At 31.8% G+C, this 23,628-nt stretch overlaps 1 protein-coding gene across 1 annotated transcript in view; it reads right to left on the reverse strand.

The window, feature by feature from the left end:
• LOC143190012 (uncharacterized) overlaps positions 1 to 23,628 on the reverse strand; it is a 302,059-nt gene that overhangs the window by 137,678 nt on the left and 140,753 nt on the right. Inside the window, exon 8 of the mRNA XM_076394062.1 lies at positions 10,479 to 10,540. Coding sequence (XP_076250177.1) covers positions 10,479 to 10,540 — 62 coding nt within the window. The remainder of the gene's footprint in view (positions 1 to 10,478; positions 10,541 to 23,628) is intronic.

Raw genomic sequence — 23,628 nt, forward strand, 5'->3', positions numbered from 1 at the left:
ATGTCCTTAGATTTAGCGCTGCTTTTTCTGTTTCTCTGGTTTATTAGTTTCGGATAATTTTTAGGTCAAACTCTATATCGGCTTCTAAGGTTATTAATGGAAGTATTCTTATTATTCTGTATGATTTTATTTAATATTTATTAACTTAAATATTGTGGTTGTTAGTTAGGGTAGTGGCCTTAAATTCAAGTAACTGTTATATTGTGTAAATGATAATACTACTATAAACTATAGCGTTAGTTGAGAAGAGTATATTTACTTTTATAATAACGATTTCTGTCTATTTTTTTCATCGATATTGCGTGCTTGTGAGTTTAAATTCATAGCGACCTCTTAAGATTATTTGGTTTCAATCTATAATTCAGTCTATTCGTGCAGCTATCATTCATGTTCAGTATTGTACAAAGTTTGTTGCTTTCGGCGCTAATTTCATCATCTTTAAGCATAAAATTCGTTTAACCGCTATGACCAATAACCGTTAATACTTACAATATTATCAAAAATCTCATTAGACAGGTTGGTTCCACTCCATAACTGGTGGTTGAGTTTTCTTTCGGCATAGAAATAAGCAAGTATTTTTTAGAACGAAATACATTATTATATAGTTGAAGAGACGTAAGCAAATAAATGTATTAGATGTAAACTTTCAAATAATAATGTTCTTTAAAACAATAAATCAGATTTTCCGGCCAATTTTAAATGATATAAACATAGATGTGACGATTTGTCACCGACTTCGTATGTCTCCACACATGATAGTAATCAAGGAATCAGAAAAATAATCCAAGCTATCAATAACCTTCTTTTCGAATTTGAAAGTTGAAAATATGATGAAACTATAATATATCGTCCCTTAGCAAATTTATAACATTGTTTAAGTTTAAGATAAGTTAGTAATCTTGTAATGGCTATACCATTGGTTGATACTCCTAGAAAATTAGTATCAGTATCATGATAAATGTTATGCACTGTAGAAATATGTTAACGACTATTCGATGTTTCAGATTTTGGCAATTCGCTGTCTTTATTAATTATATATACGGAGTATTATACAGTGTTTTTAGCGACAAAACAATATCAGTGTTACATGAAAGTACTTGAATTTTATACAAATAATATACCTTCAAATGTTTCTCACCTACTCCTTATATATATGGTAAATGCATTAGGGAGAATGCAGTGAATAAATATAGTTTTATCAGGAAAGATGTACACAGGTAGTAACAGAACAAGCTAAGGAAAATGCAGTGATATCAAAGTGACTTTACAAGGAATACTACACCGAAAGAAATAAAGAACTAAGCGCTAAAGGTAAATATGCTCTGTATAATAAAAATAAAATACTTGATTATATAATCGTTAATTAGGTGGATTAGACCTCGAGGTAATACCACTATATAAAAAACGCGCCTAGAACTCTACCTCATAGGTGGTGAGGGAAAGAGTTGAATGTAAATATAATAAAACACACAGGGTTTTAGCCCTTCGATTATATAATTAACATTTATACATAAAATGTACTGCAATGTTAAAATATATTATTTTTCATAACATTTTTGTGTCTTTATTTTATTTAGATTAGATTTTTTTGGCAGAATCAACATGAACTAAAACTCAGATTTAATGCGACAATATTGCAATGTTTTGACGTCATTAATTTAAATGAAGTGAGTTTACGGTTTCATCGAATGGATTATATACACTCGCCGTCAGTTTCGGCACCTTTTGAAACTGAATATGTCTCTCTAAAAATTTTTAAACTTTTTCAGACATATTAATTTGTTAAATTCATTTGAGATCCAAGACGGTCTTCGTCTATAAGATATCTTTTCACTTCCCTTTGACATAGTAGTGGATGAACTTATGCGAAAGGTTTTTAAAAATAGACATGTTGTTCAATATAATTCTACAAACTCCTTCACTGACCTGATGTTCGTTGACATACGATGATGTTGAGTTTTCTTGTATCATTCATGATATAATTCGTATTACTCATCCATATGGTTTGCAAATTAATGAGGAAAAGAGCACAGTATTGAAAACTGACTAATCGTCTGCTTTTGTAAATCCCAACGGGATCCATTGAGAAAGTGTAGGAATTTAAGTACTTGAGATCGGTATTACTGGAGAAAAAGTGACATCTATCAATGAAGCAAAAAACCAAATCGGCCATGAGCTTTTGCTTCTATAAGATAGAGCTTGTGGAATAAAGGAACTATTATAATCAAGAATAAAAGTTAGTTGCATCTTTCGAACGTCTATCTTGCCAATCCCTCTGTGTGAATTCTAAGCTTGGGTACTATTATAGTCTGACATCTGTTAGTTGTAAGCTTGGGAAAAATGTCCTACAGTACCAAGAGAATCATCTTGGCTGAAAATTAGATGCTCTTTCTGATCCGCGGATATAAATTGATGATGATGATGATGTTAATATTGATTGATTTTATGTGGATTGGTGATAATTGAACAAACCGAAAGCAATCATTTGAAAATCAACTACTTCTAAGATATTATTGCATTAATCATTTTAAATTATTTGTAAATGTATTTATACTCGCACTATTGAAATAAACAGAGTAGGCTGATGGGTTTAAGCTTCGGCACTCAAAAATTTTCTTCGGAATCAAAATGATTATCATATAATTACACTGTGTGAGACAATTTTTCTAACATAAATAAGATTACGAGTTTTGAATTCCTTATTCCGCTGTTAAAAGCATTGACTATTGATATGATTGTTTAACCGGTTAGGCTCCTTAGTAATAGTGTCAATAAGTAGTAATAGTGTGTAAATGAACTGCTTTGTTTGTGGTAAATCAAACGTTAACATATATAACATATAAATACTTATATATAAAACTTGGTTTAATGAAAGATATTGTCAAGTCCACGAATAAAAATTATAAAGAATTTTTATATTTGAAAATTGTTTTGTCTAAATTAAGTGACGCTAAATTAAAACAAAGCATTTTTGTTGGTCCATAAATAAAAAAATATATAAAAACAATGAATTCGATGAAAAGTTTTAGGTAAATGATTTGTTACAAATTTTTAAGACCATGGAGTGAAAATGTGCTTAAAATATATTTTTTGCATTCCAATTTCGATTTTTCCGCACTAATCTTGCAATGGTAAGTCAGGACCACCAGGTTCAAAATGATATTAAGTAGATAGAAGAGCGTCATCGTGGAAGATATAATACTATAATCTTAGATTACTGTTGGTTGGGAATGAAAGAGGATTCTACTGTTCACAAGAAAAAAAATTAATATTTCGTAATTTTCTTTCAGAAAATATGGCTCATACTTTCGATTGGCCACTTAACTGTAAATATATATTACTATTTATTTTTTAAATAAAATTAATAATATGAATAAGTAATTATGCTTTAAAATTTTCACACTGTCTTTATATAATTTATCATGGTGCTTTGAAATGGTACGTTTTACAAAAAATTCGTTTGAGCTTTTGTTTTCAGCAAGTACAATTTGCCAAAAAAAGCGTTTTATTTAATGTCATAGAACAAAACAAACTTGCCACACAGTATTGTCATAATCAGTGCTATCAGAAATCGATCGATCTTCTGGAGATAAAAGGATGTCAAAAAAAAACGATAGCGGTTTCCTAGCGATTTAATCATCAATTTATTTTCGCTCTTCTTCAGCTAAACCAAATCAAACCATACGCTAGCCAAGTCGTGCCGAATAAGTGGTAATCAAATGCCCGGTAAATATGCTGGGTGAAGCACAACTTTCCATCTGAGCTCCTTCATGCTACGTGTTTTTAAATAAAATTTTGCTAGTTTATTCACTTGGTTGATATTTATATTAAGATTTTCGTTCGATTTTAGCAGATTGTAATACACTACACCTTACTGGTTCCACTGTGTGTAATGCAATGCTTTGTGATGAAGTGGATGACTCCATTGGATTAAGCTATGGCCTTTTGCGCTTGGAATTGTCGTAGTAGTCATAACACGCCTCAGAAATTTTGCTTTAAACAATTTTGCTTAAGAAATTAAAGCATGATACTGAAACAGTTCCAAATGGCATTCCCAGCCAATTCGTATGGTAGTCATTTTCTCTCCTTTTATCAATTTTTCCTATCTCATGTAAACTTATCGAAACAGTTAATTCATCAACTGTTACGCCCTCGGAAAATTCTTTGAAAGTTTTGGGTAGGTTTTCGTTTAATAACTCTGGCAATAAATCTTCGAACTTGCACTTGAGGACCAGTCTGTTGATACTGATATCAAAATCGCCACTTTTAAATCGTTGAAACTAAGACTAACAATTGAGATATGATGGAGCAGCGTTACCATAAGTTTCTAAAATTGTTTTATGGGGTTCGGCAGCAGATTTTTAAGGCGACAGGACGGTAGTCCTACTATTGCGATAGATGCGGGATCGAATTCTGCTGGGACGTAGTAGTAAATTTATATTTGTCATTGTTTAACATTTGTAAGTGTCCTTAGACAAGAGTGAAAAATGCGACAAGGAAAATAATCTCTGTCGGGCCAGTAACCAGGCTGGGTGAAATAAGATAATTTCTGGAATGATCTCCAACTTGGTCACTCGCCAGTCGGTAGGCTCAATGCCGAGGATCGTAGTTTGGAGCCAACGTTAAACAGTAGATCCAGTCTAGATATACCCCAGTTGGTAAAAAGTTGACTCTAAAATTTTGTAAAACTGTAAATGGGAAACCGTTATTTTTATGTAGAAAAATACCAAAACCATTGGATTTAATAGTTTGGTTATTATGCAACAGTTTGTTTGATAGTATTAGAGATTATCGTTCGCCAACAGATATCGCTGATCAAAATACATGTCAGCTTAATATATTTATTGGAGATATTTTTTATATATTTTCACTACAGGAGACGTGTTTTAAATAAACCTGACATTGCATAGAACGGAAAAATTATATTTGAAAGCTGCAGTGTGAATCTCTAATCTAGCAATGGTGAGTGCACAACAAGTTGAACATTCTCACTAGGATATAAAGTCGATAGGAGAGTATTAACATGGAATATATAATACTAAAATCTTGGTATATTACTGCTGGTTTGGAATGAGAGAGGATTATACTGTCCACAAGAGAAAAAAATAATATTTCGTCATTTTCTTTCAGAATATATGGCCCATTTTTTCTATTGACCACTTAAATCTGAGCTATTTTGGGTTACTGTCTAGTTGTATAAAAATATATCACTATTTTTCAATAAAACTAATAATATGAATAAGTAGGTATGATTTAAAATTTTCATACTGTCTTTATTTATGTAATTTATCATAACTATAAAATGGTACGTTTTATCAAATATCCGTTTAATTTTTTGTTTTCAGCAAGTACAATTTGACAAAAAAGGCATTTTATTTAATGTCATAGAACAAAAAAATTTGTCACATAGTATTATCATAATCAGTGCTATCAAAAATCAATCGGCAGTTATATAAAGATAATACCCCGTCCCCTTTAGTTTCAACTCCAACAATACGGGCGTGTTACAGCTCTATAAATTGGACAATTCCAAAGATAAGTTTGGAAGTGAAATATCTCGGGATACAGGGAATGAATGGAGTCTTGCGAGTATGATAGATATCTGGTCATTTTCTCCGGGCCATAGATCCAACGTTTTTGGATTTAGCCGCTCGCCTGGTCTGTTTCTCGCTTTGTTTGGCCCCGGAATAATTTTTAGGTCAAATCTTATATTTCGATCGATTCGGAAGTTTAGCGGAGTTTTATCGGGTATTTTTGTGAAATACGAACGATAATATTAAGAGAATGGGCTCCGATATATCATCGTTGATGCTTGTTAAATGAAATATAGAGTTTAATGAATCAAATGGAGCAATAATACCTATAAGTCGTCTTTAATATATAAATAAGATTATTATTACTACGTATTTTGGTATATTTTGCTTGCCTATATTTATAGGCCTTGGTTTACTACATATGGATATTTTCATTTAACAATTTATAAAATATTTTATAAGCATATTGTGAATATGACTCCATTTCTTTGTGAGAAAAACATCGTTTTTTTAGCAGTATAACAAAATACAATATATTTGGTACATTCATGTATTGTGATCATTTATTCATTTTGAAAAGTCATGTGGAAAATGAAAATACAAATTACAATAATAATATTACTATGTAATATGTATTACAATTAAAATATTTTTCGTCATTTTCTATCACTTTTTCCCACTTTTCTGACGATAAAATTATGTCAAAAAAAAGATGCTGGTTTCCCAGAGATTTATCGTCAATTTATTTTCGCTCTTCTTCAGCTAAATCAAATCAAGCATTGCGCTAGCCAAGTCGTGCCGAATAAGTGGTAATCAAATGCCCGTTAAATATGCTGGGTGAAGCAGACATTTCCATCTGAGCTCCTTCTCAACTCATGCTATGTATTTTGCATCAAAATTTCGCTAGTTTATTCAATTGCTTGACATTTATAGTAACAGTTTCATTTGATTTTATTAGCTTGTAATACACTACACCTTACTGGTACCACTGTATGTAATGTAATGCTTTATTGTCATGAATATTGAGCTTGAGCGTCGAAGTGGATGGCCTTCTGCGCTTGGAATTGTCGTAGTAGTAACAACACGGTACAGAAACTTTACTTTATGCAATTTTGCTTAAGAAATTAAGGCACGATACTGAAAGAGTTAGAAATGACATTCCCAGGCAATTCATATGGTAGTCATTTTCTCTGTCTTTGTCAATTTTCCTCATCTCATGTAAATTTCTTGAAACAGTTAATTCATCAATTGCTAAGCTCTCGGAAAATTCTTTGAAAGTTTTGCCATTGCGATAGTCCCGGTATCAAATCCTGCTGGGGCATAGTCGTAAGGTTATATTTGTGATTGTTTAACATCTGTATTTGTCCTTAGGCAAGAGTGGATAATCTGACAAGGAAAAGTATCTCAGTCACGCCAGTAATTAGGCTGGGTAAAATCGGATGATTTCTTGGATGATCTCCAACTTAGTCACTGGCTAGTCGGTAAGCTCAATACGGAGGACCGTGGTTCGGAGCCCAAGTTAAACAGTAGGTCCGGTCTAGATATATCCTAGTTGGTAAAAAGGTGATTCTAAAATATTGTAAAAAATGTAAATGAGAAACTGTTATTTTATGTAGAAAAATGCCAAAACTATTGGATTTAATAGTTTGGTTATTATGGGGCAGTTGTTTACAGTACTATAGATTATCGTTCACAAATAGATATCGCTGATCAAAATACATGTCAGGCTAATATAATTATTGGGAGTATTTTTCATAAAGTTTCACTGTAAAATAAATGGTTTTAAATAAAACTGACCTTGCATGGAACTGAAAAATTATAGCTAAAAGCTGCAATATGGATCTCCTCTTCTGCCAAGTATATTTTTGGAAGGTTTAGTAGAAAATTATCATGCTATCTTGCAAAATTAACGTCCATGTCAATTAGACTATTTTGGCATTGACTTTCCTTCAAATTGCTCTTATATGACGAAGATAATTTTTGTTCCTTTGTAACAAAGCCTGATTTTATTCAAAATTAAACAAGCAGTTATCGGGCGACACCATTCTATCATCTTGACTGTATGAGGTGTGAATGAGTTATAGCTATCGGATAATACTTGTTTTTGATACTTTCATAATGATATGCGCTAGTTTACAGAAATGATCTCTTTTACAATGTTTTTCTACGATTTCAACCTTGGAACAAATGAGACCAAATTCTCGTTACCATTTCGATTGTGCGCCATCTTGGTTTTGTGACGTGTTTGTTTTACTTTAATCATTGTGTTGTATAGGCGTCCAAATTTTATTACGGGTAAGTATACGCTAACAGAACGAGCCAAGAACGACGTAAAGACCAAATAAACTTTTTATAAAAGCCTTATTATAATTATCTTTTCTTTGACCAAAATTATAGGCAATTAAAATGGTAACAGGACTTTTATCCCACCCTTTATTTATACTATTAATACATTTAATTGGTCAGCATTGACATAACAGAATGAAAGGAAATCATTATCCTTGGTTATATTATATAATTTTTCAGTTTTTTTTGTACATATATAAAATGATACAAAATGATCGAAAATGACACTCAGGAAAATAGTCAATTACATAAATAAGATCAAACGAGTCATTTGTTAAAGACTTTCTGTAACTGTTTCCAGAGAGTTGGTAAAATTATATCAAGTCTCAAGAGCTACTTTGAAATATTACGTTAAAATTTTTGAAATATCTGTATAAAGGGGTAAGAAGTGTAGAAGTTTTTCCAGTCAAATTAGAAGAGGGTTAAATTAGAATTATTATGGTGTCACTACTTCTGACTTAAAATGAACGTATTTTCCATTGACTATCAGAATTAATACTCCACCATTATATTCATAGACCAAAAGAAGGCGAGTAAGAAATTAATGAAGTTATTCATGGCTCGTCATCCTAATTAGTTATTTCGTAAACCAGAGCCATTGTCACGTCATTGTCAGTCACAATGTCTTACTGCAGAAAATATTAAGCCTTATTTAATATACTTAAATTTGAATGGTAAAAAATTTAACTTCAATCTTAATAAAACGTTTATTATTGAGAAAACAAGAATCGGCATTGTCCAGCACAAAGTTAGGCAAATCCTGATTGTGACAGGCAAAAGAGAGGTTCACAAGTTATCATCTGCTGAGTTGAGAATTAGTAATCATTGTTACTTATATGTCAGCTACAGACAAGTGGCTCTTTGGTGGTATTTCCAAGAGCATCTCCTGTAACATTGCTCACTCATCGGGCTGTATTCAGGCTGTAGCGTTCACAAAATTTCGTGGCCGTAGTAGAATCATCTACAGAATATTCCATTGTGCTGGTATTAGATGCCTATCACAGTAATACAATAAATGTAAATGTGAATTGACGAAGCATGTAATGAAAATGATGACGCTGAATGCCCAATTTGTCATAAAAGTGTTCCCCCCGACAAAAAGGAACACAAATAGATAAGATACATGATTGGATGATATGGATGCTGAAGGAGGAAGATGGCGTGGAAAATCCAGACCTATATTTATCTGTACAACTTTGCTAGAAAATTAGAATTATTTAATATGTATTAATTATTAACGCGGGTTTAATTCGATTTGTATAATATGATTCTTAATACTAATTTTATAGAATTATTATGAATGTAATTTAAGTTCACGTACTGATTATTGTGATCTCAATATCGTCCCTGGGATTTAAGTAGGTACTCAAGAAAATATTTTTAGATTTTATTCTTTGTTGTTAAAACTTTACAAAACTGTAGCTGAGTTAATAATTTGTTAATTATTTTTAAGAAAATATTGTGAGATAGGGTGACGATTATACTGACCTCAATACAATATATTCAGGTATTCCGCAGGGCAGTGTTCTTGGTACACTTTTATATCTATTTTATACAGCTGATCTACCGACCTCAAAAAACACTACTGTTGCAACATATGCTGACGATACAGGGGTTTTATCATAGCATAAGGATACAGTGTTAGCCACAAGAAACCTCCAACTTCAACCTAACAAACTTGAATTGTGGTTTAAAACATGTAAAATCAGAGCAAATGCGAAAAATTCTACCCATGTAACATTCACGCGTTGTGGATAAACTTGTTTTTCAGCAAAAATAAATAATTATAAACTCCCGCAAGCAGACAACGTTAAATATCTGGGAATGCATTTTGATCGACGTTTGACATGGAAAAATATATATTGACAAAACGCAAACAGCTTGGGCTTAAACTAAATCAAATGTATTGGCTGATAGGGCGTAAATTATCCTTAGATAACAAGGTTTTGTTGCATAAGTCAATACATAGGCCCCTTTGGACATATGGCATTAAACTGTCGTGTACCACTAGTAAATCTAACATATGTTAGATATCCTTCAAAGGTTCCAGAATAAAATGTTCCAAGTCATCCTCGATGCCCCATAACGAGTGTGATTCGAAGTGTTAGTGCGAAGTACTGTGAAAGAGTGTTAGTGCATCCTAATGCACTCACCAAACAGTTAAATGTGCGTGATGACAGCGAAATGCGTAGGCTCAAACGTAGACTACCATACGAACTGATTAACAGATACATAGAGTGAAATATAATAATCTCTAGAATAATTTAGAATAGTCTTTAGAATAAGTTAGAATAATATCTAGAATAAGATTTAAATTAAAAATTGTACAGCAGATCTCTTACTGAAGTGATCTTATACATGTCAGTAGAGTTATATTGTATATACTTATTGCCCACGGGCAGATTGTTGAAGTTCTAAGACATTAATAAAAAAAATTAAAAATAAAGTAGTAATATACCTAATATATCAACTTATATTTATTAGTTTACCTTTTATTTTTTTTTCTATTATTTAAAAAATGGGCCAGATTTACCGACTGTACATTATATGATAAATAGCTTTGCGTTGGTTAAAAATAAGGAAAAAATATATACTTACACCATGTTCATTATCTGCAAATCCTCGGTCTTCGTGGCGTTGACGCGGAGATATCTCAGCAGCTGCAACAAAAAAAAAACGATAAAAAGCGAAAAATTAAAAAGATTGATACAGGAAACGGGAAGACAAAGCCGAGCAAATTGCGAAGCTGTTAAAAACATGAAGCGGCCGCGAAAAAGATGAAAAATGCCCGCGCTAAGCCCGGTCGACTCCCCATTATTCTACCGAAAGGTGGAACAATACATAATTAAGAGAGATAACTTGAGTTTTTATGAGCGTTAATTTAATAAAAAAAAGGCGGGCGCAATTTTGTGACGGCGCCCCCTGAACTGCGTCGGCGAGGTCGTGGAGCAGCGGGGAAGGGGGGATTCGGGCAGGAACACGAATCTCAATTATTTTATGGAGTGCAAAAGTGGCATCCGCTTTTGGCTCATTAAGTAAACATGGTTTTTAATTAGTCTGTCTGTATACGTTCGCGCACTTGGAATACGACTGTTTGTTTCGCTCGCGGAGACATGAATGGAAATGTAAATTCCGCACTTGATGTTTTATAATGGACTAGAGCACAAAAGATATTATTTGCCCCCGTTTTCCCGTAAGACAGGCAACTTTTGAACTGCTTTGTTACAGTTTCGCTTTATTGTTCCCATTTATTATTGATATGCTGATAATCTTGCATTACAAAACGTAGCATCAGTTATTTTCATAGCGAATAATATCAATTAAATTTACAGGGTGGTTTTAAAATGTTACTTTTGCCAATTATATGTCGAGATGTTAATGGAGAATTGATTAAATTCACTGTAGAAAGGAAAAAAGTTATAAACGAAGCGAAACTAATTGTATAAAAAATTTTATTTTTCCCAAAATACCTTCTAATTTTTTTTTTCATACTTGCACATTTTTCTGGCTGAAAACAAAAAAAAAATGCACCAAAGAGTTTTGAATTATTATATCCATTACTGTGAATTAAAATTTTGATGTTTTTTTTATGAAAATATCATTTTTAAAATAATACTTAATCTTGATTATTTTTATATCTTAATGAGTTTAAAATGCAATATAGTTGTAACCTATTCCTTTTGTATTAGTGTACATTGATACCCGTAATCTCGGAAGTTACCTAAATGATTTTCTTGATATTATAAGATCCTCTGCTGATCAGGATGCATTTGTCAATTATTTTGTCTTTGTTACTACTACTAATCTTATTCGAAAGCTATTCAATTGATGCTGTTAGACATTAGCAGCTAGGTATTTAAGTTTTATGCAATTTTACCCACTAAATATAATTCATTAAAGGTAACAAATTGTTACTTGTGAATAATTATAGTAAATCTGACACTTCTTATAACCAGCTATGTATTAAATAGTTATATACATTTTGGTCAGGGATATTTATTATTGAAAACGCGAACTATTGATGTAAACAACTGGAATGTTTATATTGTTATATGGAATAATATCTATCCATTTAATTCTATTGAGTTATTCAGTGTATATAAACTTTATGAAACAGCCAAAAAACATACATATTAAAAAAATATATAGGAAAACATCGGTAAATAAATATAATGTTATATCAGCCCCCAAAAAATAGTGATATTTTTTCGGTATTTCAAAAAGCATCTATATTCAAAAATAAGTATTAGAAACTCAGTTTTAAAGAAACATAAAAAAATTTTTCGAGTTTATTTCCTTTTTTGAAAAAATATCGAAAAATATCGATATATCGGCCAAAAATATCGTTATATCGGAAATTAAAGTATATCGATACTTCCCTTAAATATATCGTTATTTCTTTTTGTCACAACAAGGAACAATATTAAATACAAAAATAGTTAACACTAAATCGCTAGTACTAACTACTATCAAAGAAACTTTTTAAACCTTTACAATTAAGTACCTAAATTATAAAATTGTATATAAATCGAGGTCTAAATTAATTTCAAAAGATTTTCAATGGATGGTGCAGCTGTATATTAATCGCGTCGGATACATTTGTAATCAACTTCATTTTGAAGCCTCACAGTCGTTATTTTTCAGTACGTTTCATATTGTGGAAATGTTATTAAAACATTTTTTCAGTACATCAAATTTCTGAATTTGTGCTGAGTAAATTGGATTTGCTAGAAGATATACTTTTTTATTTCAATTTAAAGAAGAAGGGAGCTAAAGTTCTTGAAATCCTGTGTGAAGCTTACGGCAACCATATTCCGTAGATTCAATATGCCGATACTGGTTTCGATGGTTTGAAAGCGGTGATTCTGACAGCGATGATAAACAGCGTTCTGGACAGTCAAAAAATTTGAACTTGACATCATCACACCACTTGGCTTGAGCGTGATAACGTTGGACGATAGAAAATATACTTGGAAACATTAATGTGTGTTATTGGAAACTTCGTGTTATACCTTGGTTCTTCTGATTACTGCTTGTTACGATATATGTGTGTATTCATGGATAGTCTCAGATAATACATCGTTCTTTTACATAAATTTGTATTGATGAACAATACTTTGAATAAAATATTTTGTAGGGATTTTTCACAATAAAGCTTCAAATAAAAAGAACTTCTTAAAGACTTTTTCTTTCTTAGAAAAATGTTGGATGTTTTAAAAAAAATTTGTCGTAAACACCCTCAAACACTGGTCCTCGAAATAACACAATAACGGCAATATATTTACATAAATGTTTGCGGGAAGTTTTATTTTTTATTCCAATATAAAGAAAAAGGCAGCTGAAGGTCATGAAAAGCTGTGTGAAGCTTATGACAATCATCTTCCATCGATTTGAAAATGTGAATATTGGTTTCGACAGTTTGAATGCGGTGATCCTGACACCGAAGATAAACAGAGTTCTGGATAGCCAACAATTGGAAGATGAGGATTTGAAAGCATTACTCGATGAAACCATAAATGGGAATCACTATCGATTACAATTAATAGCGATTGATAGCAGTGGTCATCTTGTGCACGCGATGAGCACTGCGAGATAAACGGCTGGAGTACGAGTAAAGATACAATAATATTATTCTTGACATCATCACACCACTTGGCTTGAGCGTGATAACGTTGGACGATAGAAAATGTACTTGGAAACATTAATGTGTGTTATTGGAAACTTCGTGTTATACCTTGGTTCTTCTGTTTACTGCTTGTCACGATATATGGTGTATTCATGGATAGTGTCAGATGATACATCGTTCTTTTACATAAATTTGTATTAATGAACAATACTTTGAATAAAATATTTTGTAGCGATTTTTCACAATAAAGCTTGAAATAAAAAGAACTTCTTAAAGACTTTTTCTTTCTTAGAAAAATTTTGGATGTTTTAAAAAAATTTGTCATAAACACCCTCAAACACTGGTCCTCGAAATAACACAATAACGGCAATATATTTATATAAATATTTGCGGGAAGTTTTATTTTTTATTCCAATATAAAGAAAAAGGCAGCTGAAGGTCATGGAAAGCTGTGTGAAGCTTATGGCAATCATCTTCCATCGATTTCAAAATGTGAATAATGGTTTTGACAGTTTAAATGCGGTGATTCTGACACCGAAGATAAACAGAGTTCTGAATAGCCAACAATTGGAAGATGAGGATTTGAAAGCATTACTCGATGAAACCATAAATGGGAATCACTATCGATTACAATTAATAGCGATTGATAGCAGTGCTCATCTTGTGCACGCGATGAGCACTGCGAGATAAACGGCTGGAGTACGAGTAAAGATACAATAATATTATTCTTGACATCATCACACCACTTGGCTTGAGCGTGATAACGTTGGACGATAGAAAATATACTTGGAAACATTAATGTGTGTTATTGGAAACTTCGTGTTATACCTTGGTTCTTCTGTTTACTGCTTGTCACGATATATGGTGTATTCATGGATAGTGTCAGATGATACATCGTTCTTTTACATAAATTTGTATTGATGAACAATACTTTGAATAAAATATTTTGTAGCGATTTTTCACAATAAAGCTTCAAATAAAAAGAACTTCTTAAAGACTTTTTCTTTCTTAGAAAAATTTTGGTTTAAAAAAAATTTGTCGTAAACACCCTCAAACACTGGTCCTCGAAATAACACAATAACGGCAATATATTTATATAAATATTTGCGGGAAGTTTTATTTTTTATTCCAATATAAAGAAAAAGGCAGCTGAGGGTCATGGAAAGCTGTGTGAAGCTTATGGAAATCATCTTCCATCGATTTCAAAATGTGAATATTGGTTTCGACAGTTTAAATGCGGTGATTCTGACACCGAAGATACACACAGCTAACAATTTGATGATAAGGATTTGAAAGCATTACTCGATGAAACCATCAATGGGAATCACTATCCACTACAATTGATGCGTTTAAGGCGACCACTACGCAGAAAACGGACGGAATACGAGAAAAGATATAACAGTCTTAGTCTTCAGCGGGACTACGTTTCATCACATATTACAAAATCCGTGAAAATATAAATGGAAACATTAAAATTGATAGTGCTACCCCACCCGCAGTATTCTCCATATCTTGCTCCTTCGGATTTTTTTATTGGACTACTTTTTTCGTATCTGTCTGAGCAGTACTTCACTTCTTAAGAAAATACCAAAAATGGGTAAATTCGTTGATAGTCTCAAATGATACATCGTTCATTCCACATGGAATCCGTACATTTTGTGCAAGATTAGTAAAATTAGAGGCTATCGATGGACGATACTTGAATATATTGGAGCGATTTTTCCTGAAAAAAAAAACCAAAAATTCCGAAAAACCATTTTAAAAAGTAATTTGTAAGCCTAATACATATAAGTTTTTTTTATAACATCTTTATTAGATACGCTTAGTACAATCTTAATTATTATTATTACAATTAATTTATTACTACTTTTCCTATGTGCTTGGATTAAGTAACAAGCAAGACGAGTACGAGAAAATACATCAGTATGTATTCCTCAATTATGAAATTATAATTATTTATTAATTATTAACTTATAGCTATAGTTTACACTAATAATACACACTAAATGTTCACACAAGTTCGTATGGTTTTGTTCGTTTCAATCTCCTGACATCCTGTGCGCTGTCCAGCAGTTGTATTGCTTCCACATTAGAATGATTTAGTAATCTTCTTTCGTGTTTCAAGGCGAAATCCTGCACAACTTCGCAAATCCATTTGATTTCGAGGTCATCGTGCAGTTCTTCATTGGTTACAATGCGATAGGCATTGGTAATCAATTGAAGAATCTTGTTTTGACAGCGCTGTATGACTAACTGATTTGCATTTTTAGTGCAACCCCATATTTGCACCCCATAGGTCCAAATTGGCTTTATAATTGTATTATAGATCAACCTCTTTGATTTTAGATCAAGTTGAGAGTATCTTCCGACTAACCAGTATAGTTGTTTTATTTTGGTTCTAATGTGTTTTGCTTTTTGTCTAACTTGATGCTATACATATAAGTAAAGTAACAAATATGAAAGGTTTTAGAAAACAAATATCATTAATTTTCTTATTCGAATACTGATATACTGAAAATTTTTGACATCAGTACTAAAACACCAATACACACCGAAACCGAAGCGGAACACATATGGCCTTAAATTTTTGCTGCAAAAAATATCAGCAATAGTGAGTAGGCCACCGAAAAAAAATATCGATATTTTGCAAAATATTTATCGATATTTTTAAGAAAAAATAAAAATACCCAAATATTAGCCTAAATATATATATTAGCAAGAAAGTTAGAAATATGGAAGAAGTGCGAAAATAGATTGATGATGCCCAACTAAATAAATTAAATTTGACTCAACAAACGCCTTTCTAAAGTGAATAAGTTATCAAAATATATACAATCAGCTAATACATTCCAGGTTTTTGTTAGTTTGTATTTCAGACCACCGGAAACATCTCACGGAGTAGTATTTCGTCGATCGCTTAATATAATCCTACGAACGAAAACATCTCGAACGCATTTCTGTTTCGTTTCATTTACAAGCGGCGATCGTTCGTTCCGGAATTCGAGGAAACAACCCGTTCCCGTCCGATAGTCGAACGTTTTAAAACATTTTCCGAATTCTCCGACGCCCTATTTATTCCTTCGGCTTCGGCACGGCGCTCCCTCGACGCGACCCGAATCGACGCCTGGCGCTGCCGAGTGCCACCGAAAGACCATTTTTCTCCACGTAAAAATGATATTTTCTCCGTTCCGACATAAATAACTTTCGCGATAATATTGTGAAACTGTTGGTATTGGTTAGACGGCGACTTGGCTTCACAAAAGAGTCGAGTTTTTCTTTTAAAAATCCGTTTTTACGTAAGGATAACTTCATATATATCATTGTCGTGTTATTTATGTACATGTATGGCCGGTGTGTTATTTCGAGAAATAGTGTTTGAGGTTGTTTACGACAAATTTCTTATAAAACAACTAAAAATTGCGATTTTAGAATCAATTTTGATCTGTATTGGTTTGTAGTTTGTGGTACATTATTGTTTTAATAATACTAAAGTTAATATTAGTTTCTTTCTAGGCGTTTTTGTCCCTTCTAGGTGTTAAGTTATTTTTAATTTGAAGCCTTATTGTATAAAATTGGTTAAAATGTATTTTATTCAAAGTATTGTCCATCAATACAATTTATATCTATCAGGAAACTTACAGATTCCGTGAACTGTTTTAAGTTGTGTGAACATATTTTGTATTCAGTGAATGAACGTATAGGAGCCGTGATTATTTTATAAACAGAAGATAGGGTCTAGGATACAAACAATACAAAAAACGAACAAAACAAATTTAATTTTTTGCTCGGCACCGACTTCAAAGTAATCAGTTCCTAGTAGTTAAAAAATATGTGTGTGTATATATATATATATATATATATATATATATATATATATATATATATATATATATAGCTATATATATATATATATATATATATATGTGTGTATATATATATATATATATATATATATATATATATATATATATATATATATATATATATATATATATATATATATATATATAGCTATATATATATATATTGGTTAAAAATAGTGGTGGCTTTTTGAACAATAAATTACTGATATTTTTCTTAATATTAATGGGAAACAAAAAATAAATGTTATGAATAGATAACAAAAAATCGAAAGCAATTTAGTCTAAAAACCATTCAGTTTGCTTTTTAAGCACTAATCTTATGACATGAGACGTTAAGGTTATAAATAAAACTTATCAAAATTTTGCACCAAGAAATATGAGATTTGCACGAATAATGATAAAATCGTTTTCTTCTTTCGTAAGGAAATCACCGTCTAACGGTACCTACAATTTATAATATCACGCAAGAAGTTGTTTACGACGCAGCAGAGAAATATTATTTTTATGCAGAGAAAAATTGCCCGGCTGGTATTTGGTGTTGGTTGTCTGACTTTATGGATGCAGAAATGCGAACGTTGATCCAATGTTGAATATAAATTGGATGTCGAGGATCCAGAAAATGCTTTAAGATATTAATAGTTAACCGAGGATTTCATTTTTCACTGTAAGCGTATGATATTTATTTGCATTATAGTATTATAGTGTCTAGCATTTTCTAACATTAATATTTTATAAAATGTGGACGAAAATATATTCCAATTTGTAGTAAAAAAAAACTAAGTTTTATATTTCTACATAATCTCTCTTGACTTCAACACAGGTGTCCTAGCGTTTATCCAACAGCAGTGTTCCTTTTATCTGGAAGGCAGTGAAATGCTTTGGCTTGGAGTCTGCAAGATTGTGACAATATATTTATTTATACATAGATTTACGACACTCACAACTTCTTCGTTGTATGGGAATCCTGGGCATATTTCTTCAAGTTTGCGACCAGAAGGTAGATTGAGTTACCAATTTGTCAAATCAGGAAAATATTGGTAATGGTTCCTTTTCGCAGTCATTGGCTTATCAGTCTGGTCCAGAAAGTTAGAGTAATATTTACCGGTAATTATTCTGCTTTTTTCAAGGTAACTAATTAACAGGATTCCTTTCACATTACAAAGTACGACGGTAATGAACTTTCCGGAGATGCGATCGAATAAAATTCACTTTGTTTAGCGTTGAATATCCAATTTTTACCCATTGTTCCGACTGCTCTTTCATTTATAGTGTGTAGTGCTGGACCGATATCTCTTCCGTGGCGATAAATCCGTGCACAAAATCGATTGGATTTATCAAGTCCTGGTTCCTAGGTGTCAATCCAAAAATTTCTGAGAAAATTTTTTGCAATCAGCAATCGCACTTACCGTTAGATTATCCGGTACGATGTCCTGCACTTATTCTATGGATTTCGGTGTAGTTATGCATTTTTAATGGTTGGCATGAAATAAGCAAGACTACATAAACTTATATTAATTTCGAATTAGTTTTCTTAGGAGATAATTCATTTAAAACGAAGAAATTTATGGTTGCACGATGTTAAAGTTTACCAATTTTAATATAAACATGCCAAGACGTTCAGTGAAAAAAATCGGGTATACAAACTACTTGAGAGAACAAGTTATATAGAACAGGTCAAACAAGGAGGAACTTGATATGTGAACTAATGATATCCTCACACTAACACAACACATACATTTTTGGACAAGGGATGGGCAAAATAATATGAACTCCAGGCATATAGACAATATTTATTTAATAATAAGGTGTTGATTCACCATTTACTTGGAGTAATGGGTTGGAGATAGAAATCTACTACCTATTCTCTGCTTTTAAATGTCCCGTAATGTTTCAATGATGTTGAAATCTGACAATTGTGCCTAGTCAGATAAGATGTTTGATGATATTCTAATACTTTTCAAACCAAATCCAAATGATGATACAAAGGATCCTATCATCGATTTTGGGAGTTAAAAAGCAGATTGAATCTAATGCCCCTGCTCATATTACAAACGACAATCTGATCTCACATGATCTACTAGCTATAAACATCAATTTATAAACGAACACATTTTCTAAATAAGAAATTAATCAATAAAGCATTCGCATTTTATTTGAACAAATTAAATTTGAACAATTACATGTGGGAGCTGCTTACACGAACCAGGAATAGAGAATAATTTCTGTTTACCTTTGGAAGCTGGCATTCTAACAGATGAATTGTTTGCCATATACAAATCCCTTAATTTAGTTCAGTATGATAAACACAAAAATTATAATTATCCTTTAAACGTTTCATGTCAATTCACCCCAAACACTCACCACTGATCAAGGTCATCAACAACAAAACTAAGACCCCAAAATATAATTCCATAACTTTTATATGGTTGCCGTCGCATACGGGACTACTCTCCAGCTAGAAAACAAAACTCAGTGAACATACTCTTCTGGTATAAAGATCCTGCACAAAAATATATATTATCAGCCTTAAAATATAATGGATATATCAAGAAGTAAATGTATGTTCTCCCGGCTGAAGACAGGACATGGTAGTGGGAGAAATAGACACATACCATCTCCCTCAGAGACTCTGCCTTATACAGTGAGATATGAACTAAGAGAATAAATTGATCTTCAGTAAGATAAAATAAGTGCGCTAAATGATATTACTCACATCAATCAAATACTAGAACTCGGCTTAGTACATTATAGAATATTATTGCGATGTGTTTGTATCCAACAACAATTTTTGTTATATATTTCTAGTTTTATATGTTAGCTGGAATTATAAATACTACTAGAGTTTTTACCCCTTTATGTAGCTACACTAAATTTATAAATGTTATTATCAAATATGTAACAATGATCCTAAAAAATCATTGGGGATGCCAATGCATTCATTCACAGTAAAAGTGTCAGTAATGTGAATGATAAGACCAGTTGAATACCTTGATATTACCACCAAAATCATAACGAAATCTCCTCCATGCTTGACTGTAGCGAGCAGGCAGCCCGAATCGTAGTTGTGTTCTCCATACCTGAAATGATGATCACTATCGACATCGGGTGATGCCATTTCGCAGCTTAGAGTTGGCTTCCGTTATAAAGGGTTTTGCAATAGCAAGCTTTCTAGAAATGTTTACTTTGTGGAGCTACCGCTATACTGTATTTGTTGAAACAATATTACTTAAGTTAGTGTTGAGTTTTGCTGTCATTTTTGCAACATTTGTCTTATGTTGATCACAATCGTTTTTAATGTTCCTGACAGTTAACTTTGGGTTTCGCCCACTATTCCTGTTCCATTATCATGTTTTCTGTATGCTGTTCGTCAAACGTTAAGCAATTCACTATTTCACAGATCGCTTGGTTTAACCGTCCCAGAAGAAAACGTATAACACGTAGAAATACAATTTATAAGATTTCTTATGTAAACTGAACAATAAGTAATGTTTATTTGTTTATCCCCCGTATATTTCTGATTGCAAATAAAGTATTAAATTGATGATATAATTTAGAATTTTTTCTGGCTATTCATTAACCGACTTTGAAAAAGACGGAGGTTCTATGTTCGGCTATGTTCCTCGATTTCTCCGGCCACTGTTTTGTCGATTTTTAGAATTCTTTTCTCATTCGAAAGAATGCACTTCCGAGGTGGTCCCATTGGAACCAAATTAGCATCTTTTGGGGTGAAGGGGAGATATTGAGGGAAGCGCTCAAATTTCAAAGGCACGTACAAAGTTTTCCTATATTTTTTATCTAAAGTAATCAGATATTTGTATATAATGTTATTGCTGAGTTGATATGACGGAAAATCGGAAGTCGTTCATTCATTCGGTTTGCTTTTTAAGCACAAACTATAGCATATAAGACCTCATACAAATATTGTAGAGGACTGCTTTTATAGTGTAATGGTTATACCTTTTAGTCCCTAAATGGAGGTCATGGGTTCGATTACCGAGTGGACAATAGCTTTTTGTAGTTCTTTAGTTGGAAGATTTCTCAAATCACCTAGGCTAGTTAGCAGACGCAGGGGCCTGAAGCACTTCTTGTTTTCAATCATACTTTCTTTAGTTCTATATTCTTCATACAGGCTGCACCTTTATTTGGCCTACCCATTATTATATTAAATAAAATAACTGCGTAATTTAGTAAGTAAATATCTAACAGTAAAAAGGGAAAAATAAAATATTTTTAACAAAAAAAATTAATCGGTTACAAAAAGTAAATAAGGAACTCATTAAAAATTAAAAAATTATCAGATTTAGATGTTCAACACTAAAAAAAAATTAAAATAAAATATGCATATAATAATTGTTGAAATAACTAAATAAAAATAAACAAAAACCTTATTTAACCTATCTACTACACGTATTATATATTCTACTATATACACACAATTTAGCTTAATACCTACCTAAATCTATTTATCTATTTACAATATTATATATACATATATATATATATATATATATATATATATATATATATATATATATATATATATATATATATATATATATATATATATTATTTTATAAATGTTTATTTATTAACTTTTTATTTTATAAATATTTTATAAAGTTATATTAGTTAGTAGCCAGTTCCTTATTTAGTTTTTGAATTCGGTTCAATTTTTGTCACACATATTTTTTAAATCCATTAAATATTTGACACATAAAACATAACATACAGTTACGTTTGACATGACCGATGTAGGGCATCGTTGAACAAAAAAAAATCCAATAGATGGCGCTGATAAGAATGAATTGCCTAGACCTAATGTGTGAGTCACTAAACGTTAATATGGCGATACAAGAAAATCCGGCATTTACCAGCAATAACATCGACTCAGGAACCAATTTTACGGTCTATTTAGCAGGAAGCAGTTCAGGATAACCGCGATAGTTTTTTCGAGCATTAAAGCTTTCACGTCTAGGATAGAATTAGTGGTCGGCTAAACCGCACACAGCAAATTTATAGCTGGGGTTATTAAAAACAGTTCGCTAGATAAAATTTAGCGCTGAGTCTTGTTAAGGTTTATTTATAGCCGCCGCTATAAGAAAATCTTTATTTTTTCATTATAACGAAAGCCAATTTTTCAGTCAATTTTCTTCCTCGGTTAACGTCTTACGTTTCAAGATTTTTTCCGAGTGATTGATTCATAATTAGTTAATTAATGTGTGGTTAAAATGGTAACAGCGATAGTAGCGCTTCAACTGGGTTTTAATATAAACATAAGAATTATGAAAAAAACTAGACCCAAAATATTCTTTAAATGAGTAACAGATATTCAGTTCTACTTGAATCGTTGGTGGTGTAGCAGTTATACGAGATAATAGTCTCTACTGAAGAAGAAGCTCCAAGAGTTTCGTGGCTTCCGTGGATCCTTAAGTTTCACAGTTGCTCAATTTAATTGCTATTTTGCGCAACATCAATTTACTTCTGTTGAATTGATATGGTCTTTTGAATAAATAATACACTTTTAAAAGTTAGTACTCTCAAATTTATTATGCTTTGTAAGATTCGTAATAAGTATTAATATAAACCACTCTTAAACAACCTAGACTAACTGTTAAAATCTATGGTTTTGACATTTCCTTGCCTGATATAACAGTTTTTGAGTATTATTGAGTTATATATTTTATACAGACGTTAATAATGAAAGGTTTAAATTTGAATTTTCGGAATTCATTAGAAAATGGTTTAATTAAACGACCCAATCAAAAAGTAACAAAAAAAAATTGAAGATAATGAATTGTAAGACTTATTGCACCAATATCCAGCTCAAACTCTCAAAGAAGGATCCAAAAGTTTTCTGTAACGCTAAGAGTTTTTTTGGTAGTCTATATAGTCTAGTCAGTTAATCCATTTTTAGTGTTGTGTATATGTTGGGATCACTAAGGTTTATTACATTACAAGCTGCTAAAACAGAATTAAACTCTTATTGAAATAAGCTCTTCCCATGTGAATTAACCAACTATAACTTGACATTGCTGCAAAAACATAGTCTGTTATTTACATATATATTGTATCCGCGTATATGTTACCTTTGGAGGTATTGTTCATTAAGCTACTGCTATAACTGTAACAGATTAGGTTAAGTAGTGCTTTGAGCAACTTTGGAACAATGAGCGATACAATGTTAAACTGTCCTATTTCAGTAATTGGTTGGATAAAATGAAAAGAGCATAAAGAGAACAAAGAGGAGAGATCTATGATA

This window comes from Rhynchophorus ferrugineus, unplaced genomic scaffold, assembly GCF_030347505.1.
Source record: "Rhynchophorus ferrugineus isolate W39M unplaced genomic scaffold, kcgeb_rfMv2 rfM2, whole genome shotgun sequence".
Classification (NCBI taxonomy): Eukaryota; Metazoa; Arthropoda; class Insecta; order Coleoptera; family Curculionidae; genus Rhynchophorus; species Rhynchophorus ferrugineus.